This window comes from Callorhinus ursinus, unplaced genomic scaffold, assembly GCF_003265705.2.
Source record: "Callorhinus ursinus isolate GAN/ISIS: 27379988/994484 unplaced genomic scaffold, GSC_fseal_2.0 scaffold3, whole genome shotgun sequence".
Lineage (NCBI taxonomy): Eukaryota > Metazoa > Chordata > Mammalia > Carnivora > Otariidae > Callorhinus > Callorhinus ursinus.
In genome coordinates, this window is record NW_027397065.1 from 84559915 (window position 1) to 84584883 (window position 24969).

The window sequence follows — 24969 nt, forward strand, 5'->3', positions numbered from 1 at the left end:
TAGGGTGTACAGAGCTTACCCCTAAGGCACTTTCAAGACTAAATGCCACCGTTCTCTCTTAGGAAACACGACCTCTTCAAAGCACAGAGGCAAGATTTAAACACACGGGCCCCCATTGCCATCCAGCATTCTTCTGGCCAAAGAGGTCTGATGGGAATTTTTGACAAGCCTATTACTCTAACAGCCGCAAAGCTCGACCTGGCAAAAATCATATCAGGGAGGGGTGGTCTAAAAATGCTCTCTCACAAAGGCCGTCCTTCCAGTTTAGAATAATAGAGGTTTAGAATAAAACTCTCACAGCTTCTTCCTGCAGAAAGTTGGTTCTTCCTCCCTCCCCAGATCTTGTCAGAAATGAGGGTTAGCCACCCCCAGGGGGATTCCTAACACTTTACATAAAAATACCATCAATATTTGCCCAGTTATACTTCTAAGGAACTGAGAAATTTTGTTTATATTTTCAGATCTGCAAATGCCAAAAATACTAATTTGAATTGAATAACCTTTCCCAGTCTTACATTCAAATGCGGAAAGATCTTATTTAAACACATCCTACAGAACCTTCTAGATAATCAGAGCGAACATTTCTGTTTGGTAGCATTCTAGCGTTAGGCCTATTTTCCTTTAATTCCTTAAAAGAGCGGTGCATCCGTGTGGCCCGTCAAGCCTGGAGGCCTCAGCTTCCTCTCCTTCCGACCCGGTTCTGTTCTAGCCGCTCCAGTTACTGCCTCCGTGCCCTCTGTGCTTCAGTGCTTCAAGTGTAACCTTGAAGGACATTTTGAAAATGAAATGGGAAACACTTGTGTCATTACAGTGTGGGCATGAGACTCATTCGGCTCAGTGTCTCCTGCAGGCTCTGCCCAGGGCCGCAGGTTCTTGAGTTCAGACACGTGGCAGCAGCCAGCGGTCAGCAAAGAGCCCCGCCCTCCCCAACCGAACCCTCTCCCTAGAGCCAGAGTCCGAGTGGTAGTTCTCAACCTCAGCATCACCAAATAGGAAGTTATCCAACTCCCCACCCCCAAGGGCCCGAAGTGGAGCCAGGCAGGCTCCTCCAGGTGATTCTGCTACTAGCCAAGCTCGAGAGCCGTTGTTCAACCAGGATCTTTCTCGAGAGATCACTCTTCCTCACCATCTCTAAATTCCTTCAGCCCCTTTACACCTTCTCTTAACTCACCTCCAGCATCCCTCCAAGAGGCTGTGTTTTCTGAGTTGCTGCAGAAGTTCTCTACCTGAACCAAATCCTAACCCTGGGTAGGAGAGGGGAAACGTGCTCTCAGGTGGCAGGGTCACTAAAAGCACCCCAGCCCTTGACGAGGCTTGTCTCATGTGTTTTGTAGGGGTGGAAGATCTCTCTGCTTCCCCGCTGCATCTTTCCTGACCATCCCCCCTTCTGTTGGCTTAAGCTCAGCGTGCGCTGGTACGGGAAGGAGACTGGGTTACTCCTGCCCATCAAAGGCGCCATGGGCATCCCAATGACTAAATTTTCACAGAAACGCCTCCCTGTGTTCTTAGAATAAATTTCTAGAAGTTTACTGCTGGCAGGATCAAGGTAGGTATATTTTGGAGGCAGGTGAAATTAGATCACTAAAATATTTCAGTAAGTTGGAAGCTCTGTCTCTGTAAAACTTTCTTTTCACACTTCTCAAAGAAAAAGCCTTTGATTCAAAGAGCTTCTGGTTTCCCTCTTCCACTGTCAATGAAGTAAACCTTGAAGACTTTCCAAGAGTCTCCATTCTCAGTGGTCACGGGACCTTCATAGCTGACACGTTCAGAAATCTGTATCTCCATTCGCCAAGTTGTATGGCAGATCCCTGTAACTCAGCCGGTTCTGGGATGCATTTGTGCAAGCCATCCCTACTCGTTCAAACTGTGTTCTTGGTAAATATTCCGGAGTCGGGCACAGAAGAAGGTTCTTTTGGGGACCCCCACGGAGGTAGCTAATGCACCCTTTTGCTTTGCAGGAATGTTAGCTCAGCTGGAGAGGAGGCTCGCAGGAGGATGCGGGAATGTGATGGGCTCACAGATGCACTGCTCTACGTGATCCAGTCTGCACTGGGGAGCAGCGAGATCGACAGCAAGGTTTGTTGTTTTTGCATAGATTAAACATCTTGGTGAATAAAGATGCCCAAGGGACTAAGCAATGGCCAACAACAGCAGAGAGCTAATGCTGTGCTTAATACCTTCACTCTGCAATCTCTCTTGGTCTCCCTGTAGGAATCCAAATTTTCTAGATGGCTTCTAATCCTAGCCTAGAACTAGACACCTAAGTCTCGATTAATAACGAATAACCATGTGGATTGTTTTGAGTTACTCAAACCAGATGCATGTATAAACGTTTACACACCACATTACCCGCAACCGTCCAGGTTTAGTTTATGAAGTCTGCTTTCAAAAGAAAGAGGAATGTTGAAACTACCTGAGCTTTGAATAATTCTGTATTGTTACAAGTTAGCTTTTTACAAATGTTAATTGTATCAAATGCCACTTTAAAAATGCCTTATGAAGACTGAAGAACCTTGGTAAAAATCTATGTAAATGGGACTGTCCACATGTTCATCCTCAGAATCTAGTCAGTGTTTCAGTTCATAAGCCAGAATAGAATTAGGTGAGCTTTTCCAGTGTGGGAGGCATTTTGTTTTGCCTTACTTTGCCTCTTGATTGGTTTTGATTCAATCTAAATGTAAAATTGTCAAGTAATAATATCTTGATATAAACACAGACTTTACGGATGCTTCTGAAGTCACCATGTGATAAATGCAAGACCTTAATGAGAATTTCTCCAGAGCCACACTATTGACGTTTGGGGCCAAGTTATTCTGTGTTGTCGGGCCGTCCTGTACATCGTAGGATGTTGAGCTGCATCCCCGGGCTTTCCCCACTGGATGCCAATAGCTTCTCCCTTCCTGGTGGTGACAAACAGAAATGTCTCCATACATCGCCCAGTGTCCCCCAGGGGAGCAGAATTGGCCCTGGTGTGAACCACAGCCATGTGCCTAGACCCCATCCCAGCCCTCTGACTCGGAATGTCCACCTCTGGTCTCAGACTTGTGTTCCTTTAAAAGTTCATCTGATGATTTGATGTGCATCCTCAACTGAGCTAATCTTCAGCAGATAAGCTACAGCTTTGAAATGGACTCTGATCAGGAATACGATGACACGTTATTTAGTTATAAAGTCAGGTAAAGAACAGGTAGGGGTGGTTTTATCCCCTTAGTTACCAACAGGCATGGGGAGTGACCTAGCAGTCCTCCACCTTGCCTGCACCGTGGAGTGCGCTGAGAAATTGAGACACGTGCTGATAGCTGAGCCCTGCTCCCCACAGCCCTGGATGCGCAGACCTTCTGGAACTCCAACACTTTGAGTACTAGTCTGCTGCAGTTATGAACGCGGTTTGTCATCTGATCGCCATCACTGAGTTACTCAGGCATCCATTAGTTACTCTGTAAGTGTTGTCAGTTTCGAAGACGGACTACGAGGTGCTAAAGATTTAATCAGCCCCTCTCGCAAACACCCTTAATAGCCATTTTAGAGCTTTTAATATCATTGATAGGAAAATGAAGTCCCTAAAAAAAATGACCAGTCAAGATGTCTTGAGTATTTATAGATGCCTGTTAATATAATAGACCAGCGATTTTTAAACGAGCCGCCGGAGAGCATTCACAAAGTCTGCCGTGCCCAGGATCTCCACATTCAGAGCAGTAAAGACTACAGCATCGGGACAGGAAGCCTCCTACCATAATGGATACAAAAAGAGCTTTAAGACCGTCTGGGCCTTGCGGTTGAAATTAAAAGCAGAGCCCACAGCCTCTTGCCTTGGCCAGGTGCCCATGCCAACACTGGTGGGAAGGTAGCCTTTAGCAGGATGGTCCCAAAACAAAGTGCTGTGAGCCCCCACACCTCTTTCCTGACCTGGCAGATGGCTAGATCCCAGGAGCCCCTGGGAGATCCCCTCTTTTAATGTCCACGTTGTATTCCAAAAGAGGAACCTGGAACCATGGGGAGTGTTGAGGGCGGCAGTGAGAAAACACGGCCGTTTCTGCTGAAGCCGCAAGAGCGCGGAGCCTGCGTAGATGCGCCCCCTCCAGCTCCCGCTCACTAGAGGACTGCCCCTGAGTACCCCCGACTTCACGACGAAGAGGCTCGTCATAGCTTCTGAATGGATCGGATGCCACAAGGGACTTAGCCTGGCCGTCCAGAACGTGCCACAGAGCTTTACCGTGTTGTGGTCCCGCAGCATCCCACTTGGCCCTCTGCCTGGTCCGCTCTGAGCTTCCACAGGGACAAGGTAGAGAGGGAAGGAGTTAATGCGTCAAAGGGCCCGGAATCCGTGCAAGTTCTCAGCTCGGCTCCTGCAGTTGGGACGGTTTGTTGAATGGGTACCCTATGGTAGCGCAGGCCACACACAACTTCCACGTTAGCCCTTTCTAATAGAAAATAAGGAGTCAAAATGACCCTTGTGGCCAAGAGGAGTGGCTAAAGGCACTGGTGGACAGCAGTGGATGTCAAAAGCAGAGCCACCAGCTGCCACATGCCTTCTACTGGTAACCCAGAGAAGGGCAGTAGCCACCTTTCTTTTTTTTCCTACCCTCTTTCCCCACTCCCTTAGAGAGAAGAGCTTGAAGAGGGGTGACCCGCCCACAGCAAGCCTGGCTAGAGAGACCAGGTCAGCCCCGGTGACTCCCTCGCCCCGTCCCACCCTCTCCACGGCACCCCTGCTTTCTCTCCCCTCCAGCATTCTCCCACAGCATCCCCCAGCCACAGGTAGATTAGAAAGCATTTCTGGAAACTGCCGACGTGTTCCCCAGTAGTCATTTGTTAAACAGAGGCACGGAGTTGCCCCTGGGGAAGATGAACAGCAGGATGAGAAAGAAGTTGATTCTCCCAAGTCTTTGATGTAAGAAGAATCAGTTTGAGCTGATTTAAAAATCCTTCTGACTTATACCATAACATTTTCCTTTCAGGCAGAGACTTTTCTGTCTTTCATGCATCATCCTGTGTTTACCTGCTTTCATGCCGGTTCCTTTTTTGATGCTGAGAGGATGCTTGAAATAGATAATCAAGTTGACTCAAAGCCTGTGGGATTAGCAGCCATGAAACCTTGCAAAGCTGACAAGAAAGGTCTGGAATGGCAAGGCTCCAGAGACAGATCCTGAAAACAGGTTTTCCTGGTTGATTGTCATGCCCCCCGTAGTTGAGTCAAAGACACACCCACAGCCTTTGCCCAGATTCCTGTCCTGGGAGGGGGGAGCAGTGCGGCCCCCACCCGACCCAAGACTAGAGAGAAGTGGCCCTATCTGCTGGGGAGGGGGGGGTCTCATCCCCTTCATCTGTGAAATGGAACCATGGTCCCTGTCTCAAACAATGGTGCACACGCAGGTGCCTGAGAAGCCATAACCAAGTTGGCACGCTTTTAAAAATAAAACCTAGCTCCATTCAATTTTTCTCCCCCATCGTGATTTTGTTTTATTAAAAAAAAAAAAAAGTTGGGTGTATATTTCCTCTTCCCACCATTCATCAAATGCAGGGCAAAGGTTAAAAGGTTGATCCAAAGTTCATGAGTGAAACCTAGGCTCCAATGTGGTGATATTTCAGAGGAAGGGTCTTTGGGAGGAAATGGAAGCACAGAGAGATTAAGCACTTGCCCAAGGTCACACAGCCCCTGAAATGGCAGAGCCAGGACTCAAACCTAGGCTCGCTGGTTCTAGGTCCGTGCTCTGGACTTGCCGGCGGTGCTGCACCACTGTTCCCAGTCTGAACGCTCGGATAGCGTTTACCCGGGGCCAGGCACTCTTCTCAGCACGTACGTACGGGGTTGGTTTCCCATTGCTGCTCTAGCAAATTACCACAAACATGGTAGCTTAAAACAACAGAAATTGATTATCTTACTGTTTTACAGGTCAGGAGTCCCAGATGGGTCTTGTTGGGCTAAAATCAGTATGTCGCCAGGGCTGCGTTCCTTCTGGAAGCTCAGGAGAGAACCAGTTTTCTTGTCTTTCCCAGCTTCTAGAGGTGCCCACAATTCCTTGGCTTGTGGCCCCTTCTTCCATCTTCAAATCCAGCAGTGGGAGGTCACACCTTCTCACACCACTTCACTTCACCACTTCTGCCAGCCCCTCTCAACTGTAGGACCCTCCTGGTTACATGGGCCCAACGGGATAATCCAGGACAATCTCCCCAACTGAAGGTCAGCTGATGAGGTCTATCTGCAACCTCCATTCCCCGTGGCCAGATAACCCAACCTTCTCACAGCTTACAGAGATTAATGTGGACATCCTGGGGGCAGGGGACGTTCCACCTGCTCATCCATACTCGGCTGTCCTGATCCACACAAGATACATAGTAGTATGTATGTATCTACTCTGACCATCTTACAGAGGAAGTTACTGAGTCAGAGAGCGGGTGGGTGTCTTGTCCAAATCACACAGCCAGCAGAGATCAAGGGCCTTACAGGTGTCTAGCCGCACAACGTGTGTCCTCAAGCGCTGGTTAACCCCGACGCTAAGAAAACAGGAACACCAGCTCTCTCCAAACAAATCAGTAGCATGGAAACATTTATGCCCCCAGGTGATCCCAGCACTCGGTTTGCCTGGGACCCCCCACCTTTATATCTCCTACCTCATTTTACTCCCAGAAAGTGCCCTGGTAGGTGGGAAATACTGGGGTCTCCGTCCTGGAGCTGGTGGGAATGTGAGTATCCACGCTCTCGATGATTCTGAGCCCTGGTCCCCAGGCGGGAGCGGTGAGTGCGTGGGCCATATCTGGGACCTCTCCCAGGTTGTGGATTCTTTCCTGCTCCCCAGTGAACTTCAATCAACAGTGACAGTTGTTTATAAAAGTAACTAGCGTGGATAAGAAGAGGTTTTAAGACCTTCTCGGGCTTCTCTCAATTCTTTCCACTGTGGCTGACAAGGGAGCCTTTAAGGAGCCAGCAGCTAAATGTGTCCGGAAAGAATCGGGGATGTGGAAATGACTGCTTTCTCGGGTGGAGAAGGAGTGCTGGTTAGTTTTTATTCATTCCTCCTTGGTTTCCTTTCCTTTTTTTTTTTTTTTTTTTTTTTTTTTGGGTTCTCCAGACCGTTGAAAACTGTGTGTGCATTTTAAGGAACCTGTCGTACCGGCTGGCAGCAGAAACTTCTCAGGGACAGCACATGGGCACGGATGAGCTGGACGGGCTGCTCTGTGGAGAGGCCAACGGCAAAGACGCGGAGAGTTCCGGGTGCTGGGGCAAGAAGAAGAAGAAAAAGAAATCCCAAGATCAGGTAATGCGGGCGACTCGCAGCTGCATGCAGTGATCCCCTTCCCTAATGGCAGCATTAATATCTCTTCCGCACAGATAGGTACGGGGCTCTGTACATTCCGTGCCTGGTAAAATCACTCACGCATCTGCACAATTTTTCCGTGGGGCTTTCACGGCTCAGACGGGGGAGCCTCACATGACTCCCCGCCATGTCCTGCAGTCCAGCCCAGATAGGAACTTTGAGAAAGAGTGTCTCGTGGGTCCTGGGCAGGCTCTAAAGTCCCAGCTTGTAGAGTCTGCCCCGGGTGCTGATTCTTCTGTGTGTCGATCTGCACATTGATGGAGGTCCTCACCAGGGACAGGCGGGGTGCCTTGCAGGTGGTACAGATGTGCACAGTAGGTGTGGTGTCAGAAGGGAAGCTGAGCAGAAATGCACAAAAACCCAACACATAGTTCACTGCATGTTTTGAAACATTTCGATGTGTAATCTCGCACTTATTGTTAGAAATGGTGGAGGGGCGCTCAGACTCACAGTTCTCCAACAGAATGACATTAGGAGCTTGGCCTTGGGGGACAATTCTGATAAGTTCAGAAAGCTGTCCAGCTGGAGAGGTCTCTTCAAAACGGATGGACTTCACCTCGAGCCGCTGTAAGTAGGCTGCCTGCAGTGAAGTAAAGGCCAATAGGCAGCCACTCTTGGCCTTGGTGGAATCAAGACAGCCTCCAGCCCTCTCCCTGGGAGCCTCTGGGAGGCAGAATCCTTCACCCATTGGGGCCCCCAGGGAAGGGAGTAGTGTGAGCAGTACCTGCCGGCCCGAAACTCCTGCTACCGAGGTTGTCCCATCTTACTGTGGTCTGGACAGTGTGCTCATGCGTCCAACCTTCCCTGGACAGTGTGCTCATGCGTCCAGACTCCCCCTGGACACCATGGTCATTTCCGAGCGGCTAAGGGTCATACAGACCCAAGATCTGGCTGTCCTCAGAAGTGAACAATTAAGAAAGCAGGACAGAACTCACAACCCTCTCTCCTCGCAAGTTTTAACTCAAAATAAATAGGCAGAAGTGTCTGGTCAGACCACAGCACATCATTTTTCAAAGTATTTTCAGAGTCATTTTGCTTTGAGGAAGGATTAGAGAAGCTCTTTTGTTTGGAGTAAGGATTCATGGGAAGGCATTCTTAAATATAATTCCCAAATTTAACGTGAATGCTCCAGTGTTGGCATTTTTTGGGCTGTAGTTCTCTTGCTGCTTGTGACCCCTGAGGGCTGCTCCAGGAATACCTACAACTTCTAGATCTGTATGCTCCAGCATAAACACACCTATAATTTAAAAAATACATGCTGCTTGCCTTTTTGATGGTAATCATCCACTCTGAGAAGTGCCCAACCCTGCTCTCTCTCCTGTCATGGATCGGTGCTCTGTGCCCACTGTCTCCCCAAGCCTTTTAAGAGGATTGAGCCATAGTTCTTAATTCAGCCACTTAAAAACCTCCCATCAGGGGAATGCAATGGTTAACTAGCAGGTATTTCTTGAATGCGTACTATGTGTCAGGCATCGTACCACATAATGTCAGATACCCCAGTTTTCCTTCCCGGTACTACCCAGACCATGATGGTTTCTGAACTTTTTTAATATCAGATAAGTGATAAAGGGCCTAACAAAGGTATAATGAATGGGTCCTTCTCATGGTTTCCTGCTGCATTACCATATCCCAGAGGGCCCCGTCCCTTCACTGCTTCATCCCGGAAAGTGAATGAGCATAATAAGGTTTGAAAACAGCATATGGGCAGGAATGTGGTGCTTCCCAGTCTATCCAGTGATCATAAGCCCCCGGGGTCTCACCCACCACCTACAGACTCAGAACCTCCGGGATGGGCCCAGGCAACTTTGGAGGACAGATTTGGGAAATTATATTAACACGTTAGCCTTGGTTTAAAAAAGCAAAAGCAAACCTTTGAACTGAGCTTGAATTCACTCTGACTTCAAGGTTTTCTCTCTAGTCTGTTGTTTGAACTCTGAAGAGCATCCTTCTGATGACCCCCACACCTGTCACTGGTGTCCCATCAGTAGGAGTCAGCCCCAAACCCTCAACCCTTTTTCCAACTCTGGCAAGGTGTGCTCACGTGGCTTGAAGCCCTTCAAGTGACCGGCGAGCTTAGGTATTGATTGGGTCCGGAGAAGTCAGGAGTCAGAAGAGAATATTCGTGGACTTCCCCCCAAAAGGCAGCCCCCCTTTCAAGCTGGTTAGCTGCTTCCATAGAACCTTATGATGAACAACTTACCACCTTAGAATGTTGTATTTTTGAACCATATTTTATGACATCGATGAGCTATTTTCTAAGTTGAGTAAGATGAAGAGATTCATACAGTTTTATCATTTTTGCCAAAAGTCTAAGTGAAGATTTATAAGGGTCATTTGTCCCATGTTTTTCTGAGGATATTCTTTAAGGAAACAAAAAGGATTTCTTGAAGAAAGTTTTGCTGAAACAACCACATTAAAATACAGTAGAACATTGTTGTTTATAAAGAAACTTCAGAGTTACGGTTTCCGTCAAGTGATAGTTTTGTAAAAGACTTTTAACTGTGCTCTAATATAATACAAGCATATTTTATGAAAAATTTTAATGTAAACAGTAGTTATGCTTGTTTGCAAGTCATTTCGTATGTCTGTCAAGTTCAGTATATTTAAAAAAGTCAAGAGTAAAAACCATCTTGCACTTAAAACCGATGGAAGGGAGGCACAGCTGAAAGGTCTGGAGATGGGGAGGAGAGCGTCAGTCATGAAGGAGCAGGTGGGCACATCCGCTTGGCAGCCCTCCCAGCCTGGCGACTGGTCCCCTGGAGGGAACTGAATCTAGATGGCGCCACCTGCTGGGAAGGATGGGCATTTGCGCCAGGCTGGGGTCTCCACAGAGTGCTCTGGCATCACCCTGAGGAATGTGGTTTGCCCTTCCCGGAACGCAGGCGGCCATTCCGAATAGTCTAGAGGAACTAAAGGCCAGCTGTCTCAAGTGAGAGGAGGAACCACGGCCCTAATTCATCCCTGTTAACAGGTTGCAACAAGGTGAAAAATGGAAATGTCCCCGGGCCTAAGACAAAGTATCCCCATCTTTGCCTTCAGAGCCTGCAGGCTGATTTAACTCACCTAGAAGCTTCCGGAAAGTTCTAGGTTTACAGCTTTAAAGATGGTCTGATATCCATTCTCTGGAGTCTCTGTTGCTCATAAACTCAGGTTTTCAAAGAATATATAGTGATTAGAGAGAATACATAATACAAAGTGAAGTGAAGAAAAATAATAGAAAAACAAGAGTGTATATAGAGTTATAGATATGACATAGTTAAAACCTGGCTGATTTCACAACATGTGTGTCACATGCAAATATAAAATATGTATATTTTTATCTATTTATATTCGTACGTATACGTATGTGTTTCTAGAGAAAGTGCAGTCACATCAAAGACAGGATAGCGATTCTCTTTGTACTTGGCATATTAACAAATTTTCTAATAGACGTTACATTTGTAATCTTTTCAAATACCATTTAGAAAATAATATTTTAGAAAGCATGAACTGATTAAGTCAATGTTTGCTTATAGGAATGTATTCGTCTTCTCTTTAAGATGGCCAGAGAAAGGTATACAAGAAGGTTGTCTAATCCACAGCACAAACTTCCTAGGACAGAGGGGCCAGAGATTTTACCAGGAAGACAAAGTGATAAAAATCATAATTGGTTTAATGATTGCCTCTGGAGCTTGCTGTGTCCCAGAAATTCACGTTGACTCCTACCTTTGGCATTGTTATTCTATACCTGAGGAAAATGCTGTGATACTCTAAAGGTCAGATTTAGTTACAATAAAAATCTCAGAGGCTTTATCCTTTAGATTCTTAATTGGAATAAAGCAAAAAAATACATGATACAAGGATATGCTTCATTCATGCTCTTATTTCAAGAAGTGGTTGCTATTAGGGCACCTGGGTGGCTCAGTCAGTTAAGCGTCTGGCTCTTGATTTCAGCTCAGGTCATGATCTCCGGGTCGGGAGATCGAGCCCAGCGTGGGGCTCCAGGCTCGGTGAGGAATCTGCTTGCCCCTCTCCCTCCCCCGACTTGCGCGCATGTGCGAGCGAGCTCTCTCTCTCTCTCAAATAAATAAATAACATCTTTAAAGAAAAAAAAGAAAAAAAGAAAGAAAGAAATTGTTGCTATTGAACCAAACTGGAACCCTCAGACTATGAGCCCCCGCGTGTAGAAGTATTTAACATTTCTGGGCATCGTATTCTGATCCAAAATGGCTTTGCAAATTTACTAATCTCTGACTCTGCGTTCCGTGCCTGTTGCCAAATTATAAGAAATTGCTGGTCTCTCTAGCCCTTTTCAGGCAGAACCCTACCCCCTTCCCACCCAACAGTCTACACGGCACGTGCCAAGAGGCACATCTCACCTGTCAGGGGTTCCGCCGCCTCCTAGCAGGGCTCTGTGCCAGTCGCCGGCCACAGTGGGGACAGTTGGCACCCCGGGAAGTGCAAGTAGACAAAATTGCAGTATTTACTTTTCCACCTTTGGTAGAAATAAGCATCTTGTGTTTTTCAATTTGGGATATGGCCAAGGTTCCTGGGATGATATCCTGGGGTTGGTGCTACTCAAAAGTGGATTTGAGGTAAAGAATACTGGCTGCTGGCCAGAGCTGACCTGAGCCTTCCAGACCCCTCCGTGTGAACTGGACAGCGCAGAGAAGCTGCTGAGAAAAAAAGGAACAACAAAGCAAGACAAGTGAGAGGCCCTAGAACTCAGAACTCCTCTTTTCTGCTTGAATATTGCTTGTGAATTTTTTAGTTCATGTGGCTATATATGTGTCCACATGGGTGAGGACATTTAACCTACCAGAATTCAAAGATGATTCTGATCTGAGATTTTCACATGGTAGACTTTCTCTCTCCCGATCATCTTTGTTTCACAGTTTAGCGAGCTGTGATCAATTTAAGAGTGGGCATTTTTGCTCTTTTCCACCTCTTGCTTACATTGTAGATGCCAAATGCATGGAACGGCAGGAAGTTTCATTTATGATATCACCATGCTCTTTTAGACACAAGAGCAATAGTAATGGGATTCTGCATAACATGATTTAATGCCCTCTTATTTTTTCCCTGATAACAGACATGTCTGGGCAGAACCTCCAGGGGTGTCCACCTGCATGCTTTCCTGGCCCGTCCTTTGTCCCACGGGCAAGCCTCTGAGATTTTGTTCATGTTGTTCCTCTGTCTGGCCTTCTACTCCCGTTCTACTACTTAGGAGATTATCCTCCAAGACCAAATAAAACATCACCTCCCTCCTTTCAAGACTTCTTCCAAGTAAAGAATTACTCATCCTCTAATCTACTTTCACCTGGTTTTATTGAACTTCCCCTCCAGTGCTGATCTACTCTAGTCGCTGACTCCCTTCGAGAGGGAATCTGCTGAGGGGAAGGACTGGGTGAATCTGGTTTCTGTCATTGACTTCTAGCCCAACACCCAGGACCAGCTATGCTGAGTGACACTCAGTTTTGGGTCCACGGCAGCCTCCACCGCTAGCTGGGGAGGTGTTTGGCGTCAACGTTCACAGCTGTGACTTGTCCCAGCTTTGTCCATTTCTTTCTTGATGACACTTTGCCTCCAGGAGCCACTGTGAGCCAAGAGTATTCTGTAGACCTTCTCTTTTCCATTTTTGGTTCAAACTGCTATCCAGCTTCTCCTGACAGTGCTGCATTTTATTATGTTAGTCAATATTCTGCATCTGCAAGGACCACCAAACCTAACAAACATTCTGTATCATGATAATCGTCTGAGAACTTGGGTTTCATGTCAACAAGTGCGTACAGGTGTGTCTCAAAGTTCCCTTGGAGAAGCAATACTTTTGATCATGCCCTGAAGGTGTTAACACATGACACATAAATGGTATTAGATGTCACAAAATCCCATTGCCTGAAAGGTGTCCTGGGATTTTCAGGACTTTGTATCTGGTATCACTTCTTCGTGAGCATCACACATTGCCCACTGCATCATCTGGATGCTGTTGGCCCAGAAACGAGCCTCTGACACTCAATAGTGATCAATGTCCCAAAGTGCACAAATGAATTTTCTTGCTAGTTTAAATCACACTGGAGATTTGAGTTTTAAAGAAGTTTCTCCTTATTTTGGACAAAATGGATGTTAATTATAAGCAAATATAAATATGCATGTATATACATGCGTATATAACATGTAAATTATATATGAGTAAAATAGGAATAAGCCATGAGATGAAAGGGATACACACACCTCCACCACCACCCCTCCTAGACAGTGCCACTATTGCAGTTTATACCAGGCAGATATCCTTTCAGATCTTCTTTCTCCATTTTTATGCACAGCTTTGTTTAACCCTTCAAAATACAGGTTGACTACATTGATGTGAGTATGAGTTAGGGCGCATGTCAGACAGCCAAGCTCTTAAGAGTTTGTAAGTGTCCTGAGGGTTGATAAGTGTCCTTCCCGCTAATGTGAAGGTCGACGCTGCTGGCAGCCCGTATCTGTAGTCCGCAGAGGCTCTGAGATCTATCGTGTTCTCCTCTTTGGGAGAATTCCTCTTTCTCATGGTCCATGATGGCTCTTCATGTCCATCATCCAGGAGCAGAAAAGGCACAAAGAAGACAGGGGAGTGGGGGAGTGTCCTTCTCCCCCCCAACCTCCGTGGTCTGTATCGGGTCATGTTAAAACCCAAAGTGCAAGGGGGGCAGGAAAGTGTAGCACATCTGTGGGCCAACCATGACCCCAGGGCATTTTCTTAACTAGGGAAAAGGGGGCGCAGTGATATACCTCAGGGGATGCAGCAAGAGCTTTCTGTCCCTGTGAGGGGGCATCTTTTATTCCTGAAATTGTTGAGAGTTGTCTGCACACAGTGATGAAAAGTTTGCTTTTATTTATTTCACTGTTGGCAAATTCTCTGCCAACAGTGCAGCCCCTGATTACCTGCCCTCGGTGACCGCCCCCACCGCCCACCTTGACACAGCACGGACAGGGAGACAGGTGTGGGCGTGACACCCACTCGTCTCACTCTGCGTGTTGTTGTACAATAGTTAATCCCGTGACTCAGCATGACCTTTTTCCTTGCCAGCAAATTGTCGCCGGCAGAATGGAGAGAGGAGGGCTGCCAGGAATCGCACCGTAGGGGTGTACTGTGATGTGTGAACCAGTCTCTGATGATCAGAAAATGTGGTTGCTTCCAAATCTTAACTAATGTAAACTGTAATAAACTTGCGTAGCTAAATCTCACCCACGCCCTTAATCGCTCTTCAAAGAGAAATTCTTAAAAGTGAACTCTCGAGCCCAAATGAATCTGGGTGCGTAAGCCAGATTTTGTCTTAATCACGCTGGGTGGCAGTGACAGCTGATGCGATTTATCATCACGGATGGATCTGCCCTTCGTGGCATTCTTGGTGCTTTTTAAGTTCTCATTTCTTAATATCACAGGTTGCCTTTCTTCCAGCTTCCATTTTATTAATAAGCATGCTTTTTCTTTCGCTGCTTAATACCATTTCTTTACCAACCATCTGCTTATTTGAGCTGCTGCTCATTCCTTATGGCTGGCCTCATTGTGCCTTCGCCTCACCAGATGCCAGGAGCTTGGTGACTCAAGACATGATATTTCATGTCCTCAAAGCAACAAGTCACACAAGCCTGCAAGATCGTGGTCATCCTTGTTTGTGCAGCGACTCTCCTTGGTCACTGCCTATGAATGAATGAGATTCTCCTCATACTGCTACTCCTCTCCTATAAATATGTCCCATCACCTAAAAATGCTGTTCTTTTACTTTCAGTGGCTTTACAGACTTAAAACTCTGATGTATACTTCCCATTCACTTTCCTTATTGACATTTTACCATGCAGTGCTTCATGCCATCAATAAATACTCTGTGCCTGGTCAGCTCTGTTGGTTAGGCATCTGGCTCTTGATTTCGGCTCAGGTCATGGTCCCAGGGTCATGGGATCGAGCCCCGCATCGGGCTCTGCATTCAGTGGGGAGTCCACTTGGGATTTTTCCCTCTCCCTCTCCCTCTGCCTCATCTCCTCTTCTCTCTCTCTCTCTCTAAAATAAATAAATAAATCTTCAAAAAAATATTCTGTGTTTTATACTACTAGATCAGGGTTTCTCACTCAGCCTTGCCACTCTTGACGTTTTGAGCTGGATAATTCTCTGTTGTGGGGGCTGTCCTGTGCATTGCAGGATTTTATTGGCATTCCTGCCTTCTACCCAGTAGATGCCAATGATACCCCCTCCCCCAGTTGTGACAGTCAACAATGTCTCCAACATTGCCAGTTGTCCCCTTGGACGATAAAAATCCCTTCAGTAGAGAATCACTGTATTAGATTGGCTTTGAAGGATGTATCATCAAAGATATAAACAAACAAGACCATGGGATTACCTGAGGGGGGTTGGCATGTCAAGGACAGAGCCCCTTTAAAAGGTAGGTAATGGAAAAAATAAGTAAAAGGTAGGTAATGGAGAGATTCCTGGACCAAGTTTCCCGAGATGTGGATGAGAAGTTAGGAACAGAGAGAATTCTAGAGGGGTGTTAGTGGTGTTCTGGTTGGTTCCATTACAATGACTGGGAGAAAGGGCAGGCAAGCCTGGTGGTATGGACCAGCCTTGGTTACACTAGTCTGTGGGGCACAGCGCCGTGGCCTCATTGTGCCAGTCCCTAGAGTAGGCAGCATCACTGGCCTCCCTCCCACCTCTTCCTGAGGGATGTGTGCCCGTTGGCTCCACACCCACAGAGATGAATCAGCAAGGCTTTCCCTGACTCTCTTTTATTCTGATCCTTGACTCAGAAAATATATCCTGCCTCTTTAACACAGGTTTATCATCTCTCAAATGCAAAACCCTTCATATCTTCTTCAAGGAGAGCCTAGAGACAATGTGTGCCACATAAATACAGCTCGTTGGCCACCACCTCTGAGCCCTCTTTGCAAGGGCTCAGCCCCCTTGTTGCTGACGTCTTCTAAATAGCGCCTAGGGGACTTACACACCTGAGCTACCCTCTTCTTCAAAATTCCCAAGAGTCAACACAAGAATCGTCTCACTCCTGGCTTTTTATAGCTGCTCAGAGGGTCTTCATCACTTTTATTCCCTGCCTCCCTTTCCCTCATCCTCAAAAAAGCTGGAAGCGATAATGAAACTCTATAAAAGGAAAATCTATTGGTAACTCCGCCGTTCAAACCAAGCCAAGCCAAGATGGCAGACAGGATGGACTTGTGTGTATGTTGTTGCTTTTTAAAGGATGTAGTACAGGCTGCACCCTGATTAAACCAAGCCCTGCGTGAGAAAATATTCCTGACTGTTCCCATCTTCAAACCGTCTTCTCTTCTGACGTGGTGCGAGGTGCAACTTCAGCTGGGAGGGAAGAGTGGGATTTTAAAGTTGAATGTCTCCCTGATCCCAGATCCACACCCTTTATCTTTCAGTTTCCTTGGTCTGTTGTTTATTTCGCCAAAATCCCTTAAAAACGAACAGCCTGCACATGGGATAATGACAGTGATGTCCCCTCACTGGTAGAGAAATATGGGCAACAGAGTTGCATTGTGCTGATGAAGAAGCCTTTTCTGAGTGTGTTCTGAAGACACAGCTGAGCCACAGAAGCTTTTCTCCTTACGTGGCTTGTGTGGCTGCGACTTCAGTGAGAGAAGCCTGGGCCGCTCAGCATCTCTGGGCTGTGGATCCTTCCCCTGGATTTGGGGAACACTCCTTCTCTGCATCTCCGTGGTACCCAGCCCAGGGACGGAGGTGTAAGCCCCGTGGAGGAGAATAGCTGAGAGTCTCTCGTTAATTCTTCTCACTAGCAGGCGCTTTTATGAGTACAATAATTCGAGCACTCCGTGAGCCACCATCCCCCAAAGAAGCCCATGTTTACCAGGTCTCTTGGTGTGTGGACATCTTTACTTTCTGGTTTGGGAACTTTCTGATTTTTGTCCCTAACTTACATCTTTCTCTTCATATAAGGAGAAAAATGGCTTCCACTCTTTCATCCTCAAGCCAACTAAGAAATCTTTTACATAGAATTTAAGCTGTGTGGGGAAGCAAAAGAAATAAAAACAAGTCCAAAGAAAGACTTTTTTCAAGTTGGTTGTTTTTTTTTTTTTAAGCCACACATTAAACACAGTCCCACCCAGTGTAACTTTCCTCCCAAGCAGACATTTCTTACCCGTGGCCAGCATGTCTCTACTCCCCTGACTCTGACCAAAGCAGAAAGCGTCATGTCCAGAATTTGGCAGCTCCTAGGCTTCCAACATGGAGGCTTGTATACTCTTCCTTTCCGAAAAGCTTTGAGAATTTCCTTCTTGAACAGAGAATATACCTATTTTCAATTCAATACAATTTTAGAAAGTGAATGATACAAACTGTTGACTGATTTGTTTTATTGGTGTTAGTCATACAGTTATACGTTTAAGGCCAGGAAAGAAAAGTGTTAATAGTATGTTATTGAGTGTGGCACTATTTGGGGTGACAAAATCAGTTGATTTGCTCTATGATTGGCTGTCAACATAATCTTGCCAGACTCTCTCCTTGCTCTGCTGACAGCCTGCCCCGAGAGGGAGAGCTCCATGGCAGAAAGGTCGTAGAGTAGCTCTAGGACCCTACTACACCGAATTTACTTAGTGCTTACTGTGATTACTGCTTCGTCTGCTCAGGCTACCATAACAAAGCACGACAGACTGGGAGGTTTAAACAACAGACATGTATTTCTCCCAGTTCTGGAGGCTGGAAGTCCAAGATCAAGGTGCCAGCAGATTCAGTGTCTGTTGAGAGCTCTCTTCCTGTTTCACAGATGACCTCTTCTTGCTCTGCCCTTACAAGATGGAAATGAGAAAGCTCTGGTGCCTTCATTTCAAATTTTAGGATACATGTGTCTCATAATTTACATTCGTAAATAGCGTATGTCCACTTTGCTGAAAAAGTTGCATATTCCGTGACTTCTCATGGATCCTTACTCTAGAAGAAGCTTAGCACTAAAAGTTTGCATATGCAGAATTTTCACCACCTAAGCCAGATCCTGATGTCACCTTCACCCTGTGGTCCTACTGATGTTGATTTTCCAGGCAACATAATGTTAAGCATGCTAACACTCTCTTCAAGAAGAGACTTTTGGTCTTTTTATAGGTGGTGAAAATCTGTTTTTCCTGGACAATTGATAATTCTTACCCTACTAACTCAATAAAAGTTTGAAATAATGTAGCCAGATAAAGGCCAGCTACACTGACTGTCTTTGAAATAACTCTTTTTCTCCAATATTGACATACCAGGGTGCCATCAACGTTCTGAAATAGCAGAGAATCCCCTTTGAACTCCATTTCTAGTTGCCATCAAAGATTATCCGTATTCACATCAGTTTTCCTTTTATTTCCTTCAGATTCTCTCTGTAGCCATTAAGAAAGGACCATAACAAAAGGTATTTAAGAGCTACATAGATCACATGTCCGAGCAGAAGAAAATTGTGTACTGATATAGCCATTTATCCTATTTTATTGGGCAGAAGTTAGGAAAGGAGAACGAGATGAAACCCAGCAAATGATATGCGCAGCTGCTTCCTGCTGCTCTTCAAGTTTGGCTGGCCGTCACATTTTGTCAAGAGCATGCAAAGACTGTTTCTGTGAGCCTCGCACTGTTGCAGGAGCTCGCGCTGCAGGAGACGGAAATGCCATCCCTCTTGAGTTCTTAGTTGCATAGTCTGATTTTTCTGAATATTATCACATCTTTATATGAAAGCAATAGCTTAAAAGTTTAAAGGAGATGACAAGATAAACAATGGAAAAAAACCACATGAAATAATTTCCCATTTCCAGGGCGCCTGGGTGGCTCAGTCGGTTAAGCGTCTGCCTTCAGCTCAGGTCATGATCCCAGGGTCCTGGGATCAAGTCCTGCATGGGGCTCCCTGCTCAGTGGGGGGTCTGCTTCTCCCTCTGCCCCTCCCCCTGCTCTTTCTCTCTCTCAAATAAATAAATAAATTATAAAATCTTAAAAAAGAAAAAAGAAAGACTGTCCCATTTCCTGTTGTGCCAGCAGAAAGATTCAGCACCCCAAGCTGGTTTCCCTGGACAAGCCAGTATTAGCCCTGCTTTATCCAGTGTGATGAGCCCATCTCAAAGCATGAGCAGGGAGCAATGTGACAAGACTGTTCACTTCCCATTTTGTTATTTTTTGTATTTAGAAGAGATGTGCTGGTTTCACGCTTGCGCATGTGCAAAGTCATTTCAGAATGGTTTAGACGTGGCTTTGGTTCAAAGAACAAGCAGATCCCCCCTGCCCCCCCCACCCCCGCCAAGTGTCCTTGTTACAGAGTTAAAATTGAGTGACACTCTCATAGAAAATGATCTTTTGTGGGACGTCCAACATCCATCCACGAGATATTCATCTCTGAGCTTTGGCCTTCACTTAAACAAATTGTATCATAAATGAGAAAAAGAAGACATGAGTTTTTAATTTTTCTCTTGGAAAATAATGAAATTCTTGAAATGACTTGTGATACTTAAGTAACTTTACATTTTCACCATCAACATTTCCATTTTTATGTTACAAAGATATGAAGGAAGCCTATTTTGCAGTAAAATTTTCAGAACTAAGAAACAGATTTTGAAATATAGCTGTGATTTTTGTATTTATACATATATGTGTATATATGTATGCACACGTATACATGTATATACGTATATGCACACACATGCATGTATATGTACATACATGAATATCTGCAGTAAAGCTTAGTATATGTCATTTAGACTATATTTTAAGTAACCATTAACAGACACAAATAAGCAGTTAAGTAACTTGATGCTCTCACCCTGAAATTGTAAAGGATTATTTTGTGCTACCATGATTTCTCTCTGAAGTGAATATTGGAGTATTTTTTCTAAACACATAGTTTGCTTCATTTCTACCCTCATTACATTTGTTGGTTCCATTTTTCCCAAAAGACAAAGGCTGTGTGTGATCAAAGATCAGAATCACTTTTAGAATTTCTAACATTTTTAAAAATATAAGAGTAACAGAAAATTTGAAATGTAGAAAAGATGAAAGACATAAACATTTTGTTAAGATTTTATAATCATACAGGTTTTCCTTGTGCATTTTACGTGGTATAAAGCACAAACCCCTTACTACTTTGCATCCTGCTTTGTTCATTTCACTTTTTATCATAATCATTTGTCCACGTTGCTACACGGTCTTCATAACTATCATTTTTAATGGTCTGCCGATAACTCCCTTGCACAATAAGCGATAGCTTTTAAATTATTTGCATTAATTTTTAATTACACATTCTCCTATTATTATTCATTAGATCCAATTCAAAGCAAACTGAACTATCCGAATAGCTGTAAGACCTAATTTGCCTTTAGCTAGGTCGATGCATCTAATAAACCATAGCAATTTTCTCTTCTGTGTCCATACTGACAACTGTTTGATGCCTATAACACAGTGATAGAATTCAAAAGCAAACAAGTACGTATTTTATAAGTTATATAAGAATGTATCCGTTGGCACGTAGGCTTAAGAAGTGAGGGTGTTTGATTATTAATCTGTACTGTGTTATGCTGGTAGTATGCTAACTGTAAGACATGCTGCCTTGATCTTTAACGCTCTTCCATTCTGCCCATCAAAATTAATATATTTTTTCTTCCTTTTTATAGCAATGTGCTGACACCATTCTTAGAGAGCTTATGCGTTCTCCTATCAATTACATTCACTCGTGTACACGCTCAGCCACCCTCCACTTTCCATCATAAGCTCTGCGTGGGCAGGAGTGGCTATCCTGTTTTTGGTCTAGTAAGGCATTTCTCTATATGCAAGAGATGTTCACCAAGTGTTATGACCCCCTGCTTTTGTTTTTGTCTACAACATTTGCAGAAGGCAAAGTTGGGAAGTGTAATGATGTTAAAGATGTTTGCTCTCTTATTTTTCTTCCACCAGTGGGATGGAGTAGGACCTCTTCCAGACTGTGCAGAACCACCAAAAGGGATCCAGATGCTGTGGCACCCATCAATAGTCAAACCCTACCTCACACTGCTCTCTGAGTGCTCAAACGCAGACACGCTGGAAGGGGCGGCAGGCGCCCTGCAGAACTTGGCTGCAGGGAGCTGGAAGGTATGACTAGTTCATTACCATAAAGAAGAGATCTGGAATTATGAGCACGTCCTTAGAAAGGAATAGAAATCTAGTTTTGAGATAGGCAATTCCGATACAGGTTTTGAGAATGCTAGGGAAAGACCAGTTATGTTGGACTTTTGGACACCGAAGGTATTCCTTTTAAAAATTCTCAAGGGCTCAGGGGCCCTTGAAAATCACTACCAAATATAGATGAACAGATGTAAGTATAGTCATTGAAGATGTTGTGATATGCCTTCCATTTTATGTGTGTAGCTGAGCTATTTTGTTTTCAGGGGAGATTGTGACATGTTGACGCTTTTCAGAGCTCTGTTGTTGACTGTTAGGGGAGCTAATACCCAAGCACCTTGTATCAAAACCCATGTGAATCCCTCTAATGTTGTAGTTGGTCCTGTCCCCGAAGGAAAAGAACTTCTTTCATTTTTAACCTATGGGCTTACAGAGACAAATAGTATTCCTGGGTCTCTTTGGCCAGAATGTTAAAGTAAAGCAGATGTACGATGGGGAAGGAGATTAGGAGGGCCTTTTTCTCTGAGTTCTTAGAAACACACACTATCCCTGATTGGTTTTCACAAAAAATTTCCATGACCCTCATTTTGGGTAGAAAAGGATTCACCATAGCAAAGAATTCTTGAGTTTGATCCCTCACCATCACATGAGCTTGTCTTACTGCATAAAAAAGTGTAACCACCTCGAATGAGGGCATATGAAGAAAATACCAAGAGAGGAAGTTTGGGCCTCTGCCATCCATTTTTCACTCATTTAATTCAAAGCCTGGGGTTTGGGATACACATAAATCACTATCTAGCATTCACTTTCTTCAAAACAATGTTAATAAGACACATGGCTGCAGAGAATTCTCAGCTCAGTACCACAGGCACCGCACATACTGTCCTCAGCATTGTCATACAATTATATCCTCCCTTCTTGTTAGAGCCTCCAACATCTGCCTTCATGTCACCTCTCACTTGTCATTCTGTTTCCACTGCTACAGTCCCAGCTACAACACCGCCTTCTTTCTCAGCTGGGACATCCCAGCCTTAACAACCCTTCCCAGGAGCTGGCTGCTATGTACGCACAGGCCCGTCCCTTCTTTTGAGAGTCTTAGGAATGAGTATCATTGTCCCTTTCCTGTCTGTCTATAGGTGTCCCTCATGTTGTACTGAAGGAATTCAGATTGGGTTAGGCTTGAAGTGAAGGTTATCTCCTGCTTCCAACCAGAGAAAAGCTTCAAAAACAGAATCAGATCAGGCAGAATTCCAGAATAGGGCCTTGCAAGGCAAGGAAAGAGATAAGAATGGAAATCACTTCCTTGAACTAACCCTTAGATCTTATCTCCCTCTAAATTTAAGAGGCTTTGATTCAAATCTCAATTCAAACCTAGTCTCTACCTTTTCCGAGCTCTGTGGCCCTGAGCAAATTGTAGCACCTCATGGTCTCAGATGTGTCATCTTTAGACAGAAAAGACTGTGGCTTGCTTCGTGTCACAGCTTTCAGATCAATCGTGGCACTAGATGCAAAGATGGAAGCAGGATGCCACAGGCCAATGGGTTGTCATTACGTTGGGCCAAGAGTTTTGTCAACCTTACTTTGTAAGAAACATTCGCCATCCTAATTAATTCTAGACAAGTGAGAAAGTCCTCAGGCAGGGCAAGGGGCTGCTAAAGAATATTTGTGTGTAGGTATAAATATATAAATATAAATATACTTACATAAGAGTTTTCTGATCAAAATACAAATACACAAGCGTGCGTAATAGTCAATCACGTTGTCATCATTTATTGTATACTGTATTAACATGCCATATTAAATGGTGAGGAAATATATGCAAAGGGAAGACAGACCATCCCTAGGGATGATTTAAGAAGGTTATCATTAAGCCAGACACTGATAAATTGTTATAATTTTTTTAAAGACTGAAAATAACTTGTACAAAAACCAAACAGAAATCCTTCCTTTAAAAAAAAAAAAGATTTTATTTAAGAAAAAAAATCTTGAATGATTGAAAGATTGATTTAAGACACATAATAGCATCAAGTTTCATGTGGACAGTACTATCATTTGAAATCTAGAGTACTAAGAATGTATTTTTATAGCAACTGTTGAAATTTAGTGGCATTTTTTTTTTTTTAGTGTCCTTAACTTTTTAGGACCCAAACAAAAGCACAAACGTGAAGGTAAAACACCAGAATTTTACATGGAGGCAGCTTTTTATAGACCTCATCATCTGAAACAATAACTTCTCTTTATAGGAAGATCACGCACACTCTTCTTGCAACAAATTGACTAGTAAACGAGATCTTCATAATGGTCTTAAATACTTTTTAAACTTTAAGAGACTCATTACTTGGTTTGTGAGCATCAGAAAAACGTAATGATATTATGGCAGAAGCAAAGTAATGAATTTTTTTCATGGCCAACATGGACTGCAGTTACTTTTTTTCCTCATTTACAGTACAATTATTTTGTTTGTCACAGAATATTAAAACAATTGGATATAGTAGTTTGAAGATTTCCAAAATGTAAATGAACGCCCTTTCAACTCCCAATTATGGGTTATTTCTGTTGTAGTTGAATTTTATGAAAACCTAGGGATTGAACTATAGAAATAAATATGCACTTATTATTAAGTCAGATATTTTAAGTATCTTTGTACAGTCCATTTTCCCCTAAAAACGTAACCAGTTTCAAAGAATCTATTCTTTGCCCATTTACTTTTAAAATAAGATAGAATAAAAGGACATGTGGATACTAAGCTGTTGATATTTAATGAGGTAACATGATAGCAACATAGATGTAGTGAAGAAGGAAACAGAATCTCTGGCCATGTGGCCAATATGAATAAAAAATAAGAGAACTGGGAAATTTGAGACTAGAGTCAGGGAGTCTAGAGACAGCCTTGAGAAGGACAATGAATTTAGCGTAGCATAGCAGTTGGAGTATCATGTTAGAAGTGAACCAGGGCATCAGTGGAATGCAACAAATAAAAGTAGAAATCACGGTTGGACAGTTGTCTTTGTTCTGGCTAATGGTGTGGATGTAAAACGTAAGGTGTAAATAAAAAGAAACCAAGTTTTGAAAGAGTATGGTGAGAATGAGCCCTGAAGCATGATCCCTTGTGGGTTAGCAATTGGGTCAGAGTAAACACAGAGGTTATCTTGGGGCCCCACCCAATCAGCAGGCTCCTAGAGACAACACACCCCGTGGGACATGGTGACCAGCCTGAGGCAGGACAAGGATGGGCCCAACCCAAGAAGGAAGAAACGGAGAGGAGCCAGGTCATAACCAAGTCATTGGCCCTAATCACACATGACTTAGTGATTTCTTCCCCCCGAGACCCCAGTGAGTAGTCCTGATAGCAAGGACTGCACCTAACACTGTAAATGCCATATGCGTCCAAGTCGACTATAGAATAAACCTGGTTTGGGTTAGTTTGGCATTACTCTCATCATTGTCATCAGATGATCTGATTTCCAAAGCCCTGAGTTTTTGAACTCTATTCTGAAGCTGTAGAAACAGCCAAACTTGAGGGACTCCCACTTCAAGCCAAGATGCCAAGATGGAGTA

The 24969-nt window shown here is 44.4% G+C and overlaps 1 protein-coding gene across 5 annotated transcripts in view; it reads left to right on the forward strand.

Annotated features, from left to right (window-relative positions):
* CTNND2 (catenin delta 2) overlaps nucleotides 1-24969 on the forward strand; it is a 907509-nt gene that overhangs the window by 777112 nt on the left and 105428 nt on the right. For all 5 annotated transcript variants that reach the window (XM_073891088.1, XM_025867463.2, XM_073891086.1 and 2 more), the window contains 3 exons: nucleotides 1959-2076; nucleotides 7071-7256; nucleotides 21208-21381. In XM_073891088.1, coding sequence (XP_073747189.1) covers nucleotides 1959-2076; nucleotides 7071-7256; nucleotides 21208-21381 — 478 coding nt within the window. The remainder of the gene's footprint in view (nucleotides 1-1958; nucleotides 2077-7070; nucleotides 7257-21207; nucleotides 21382-24969) is intronic.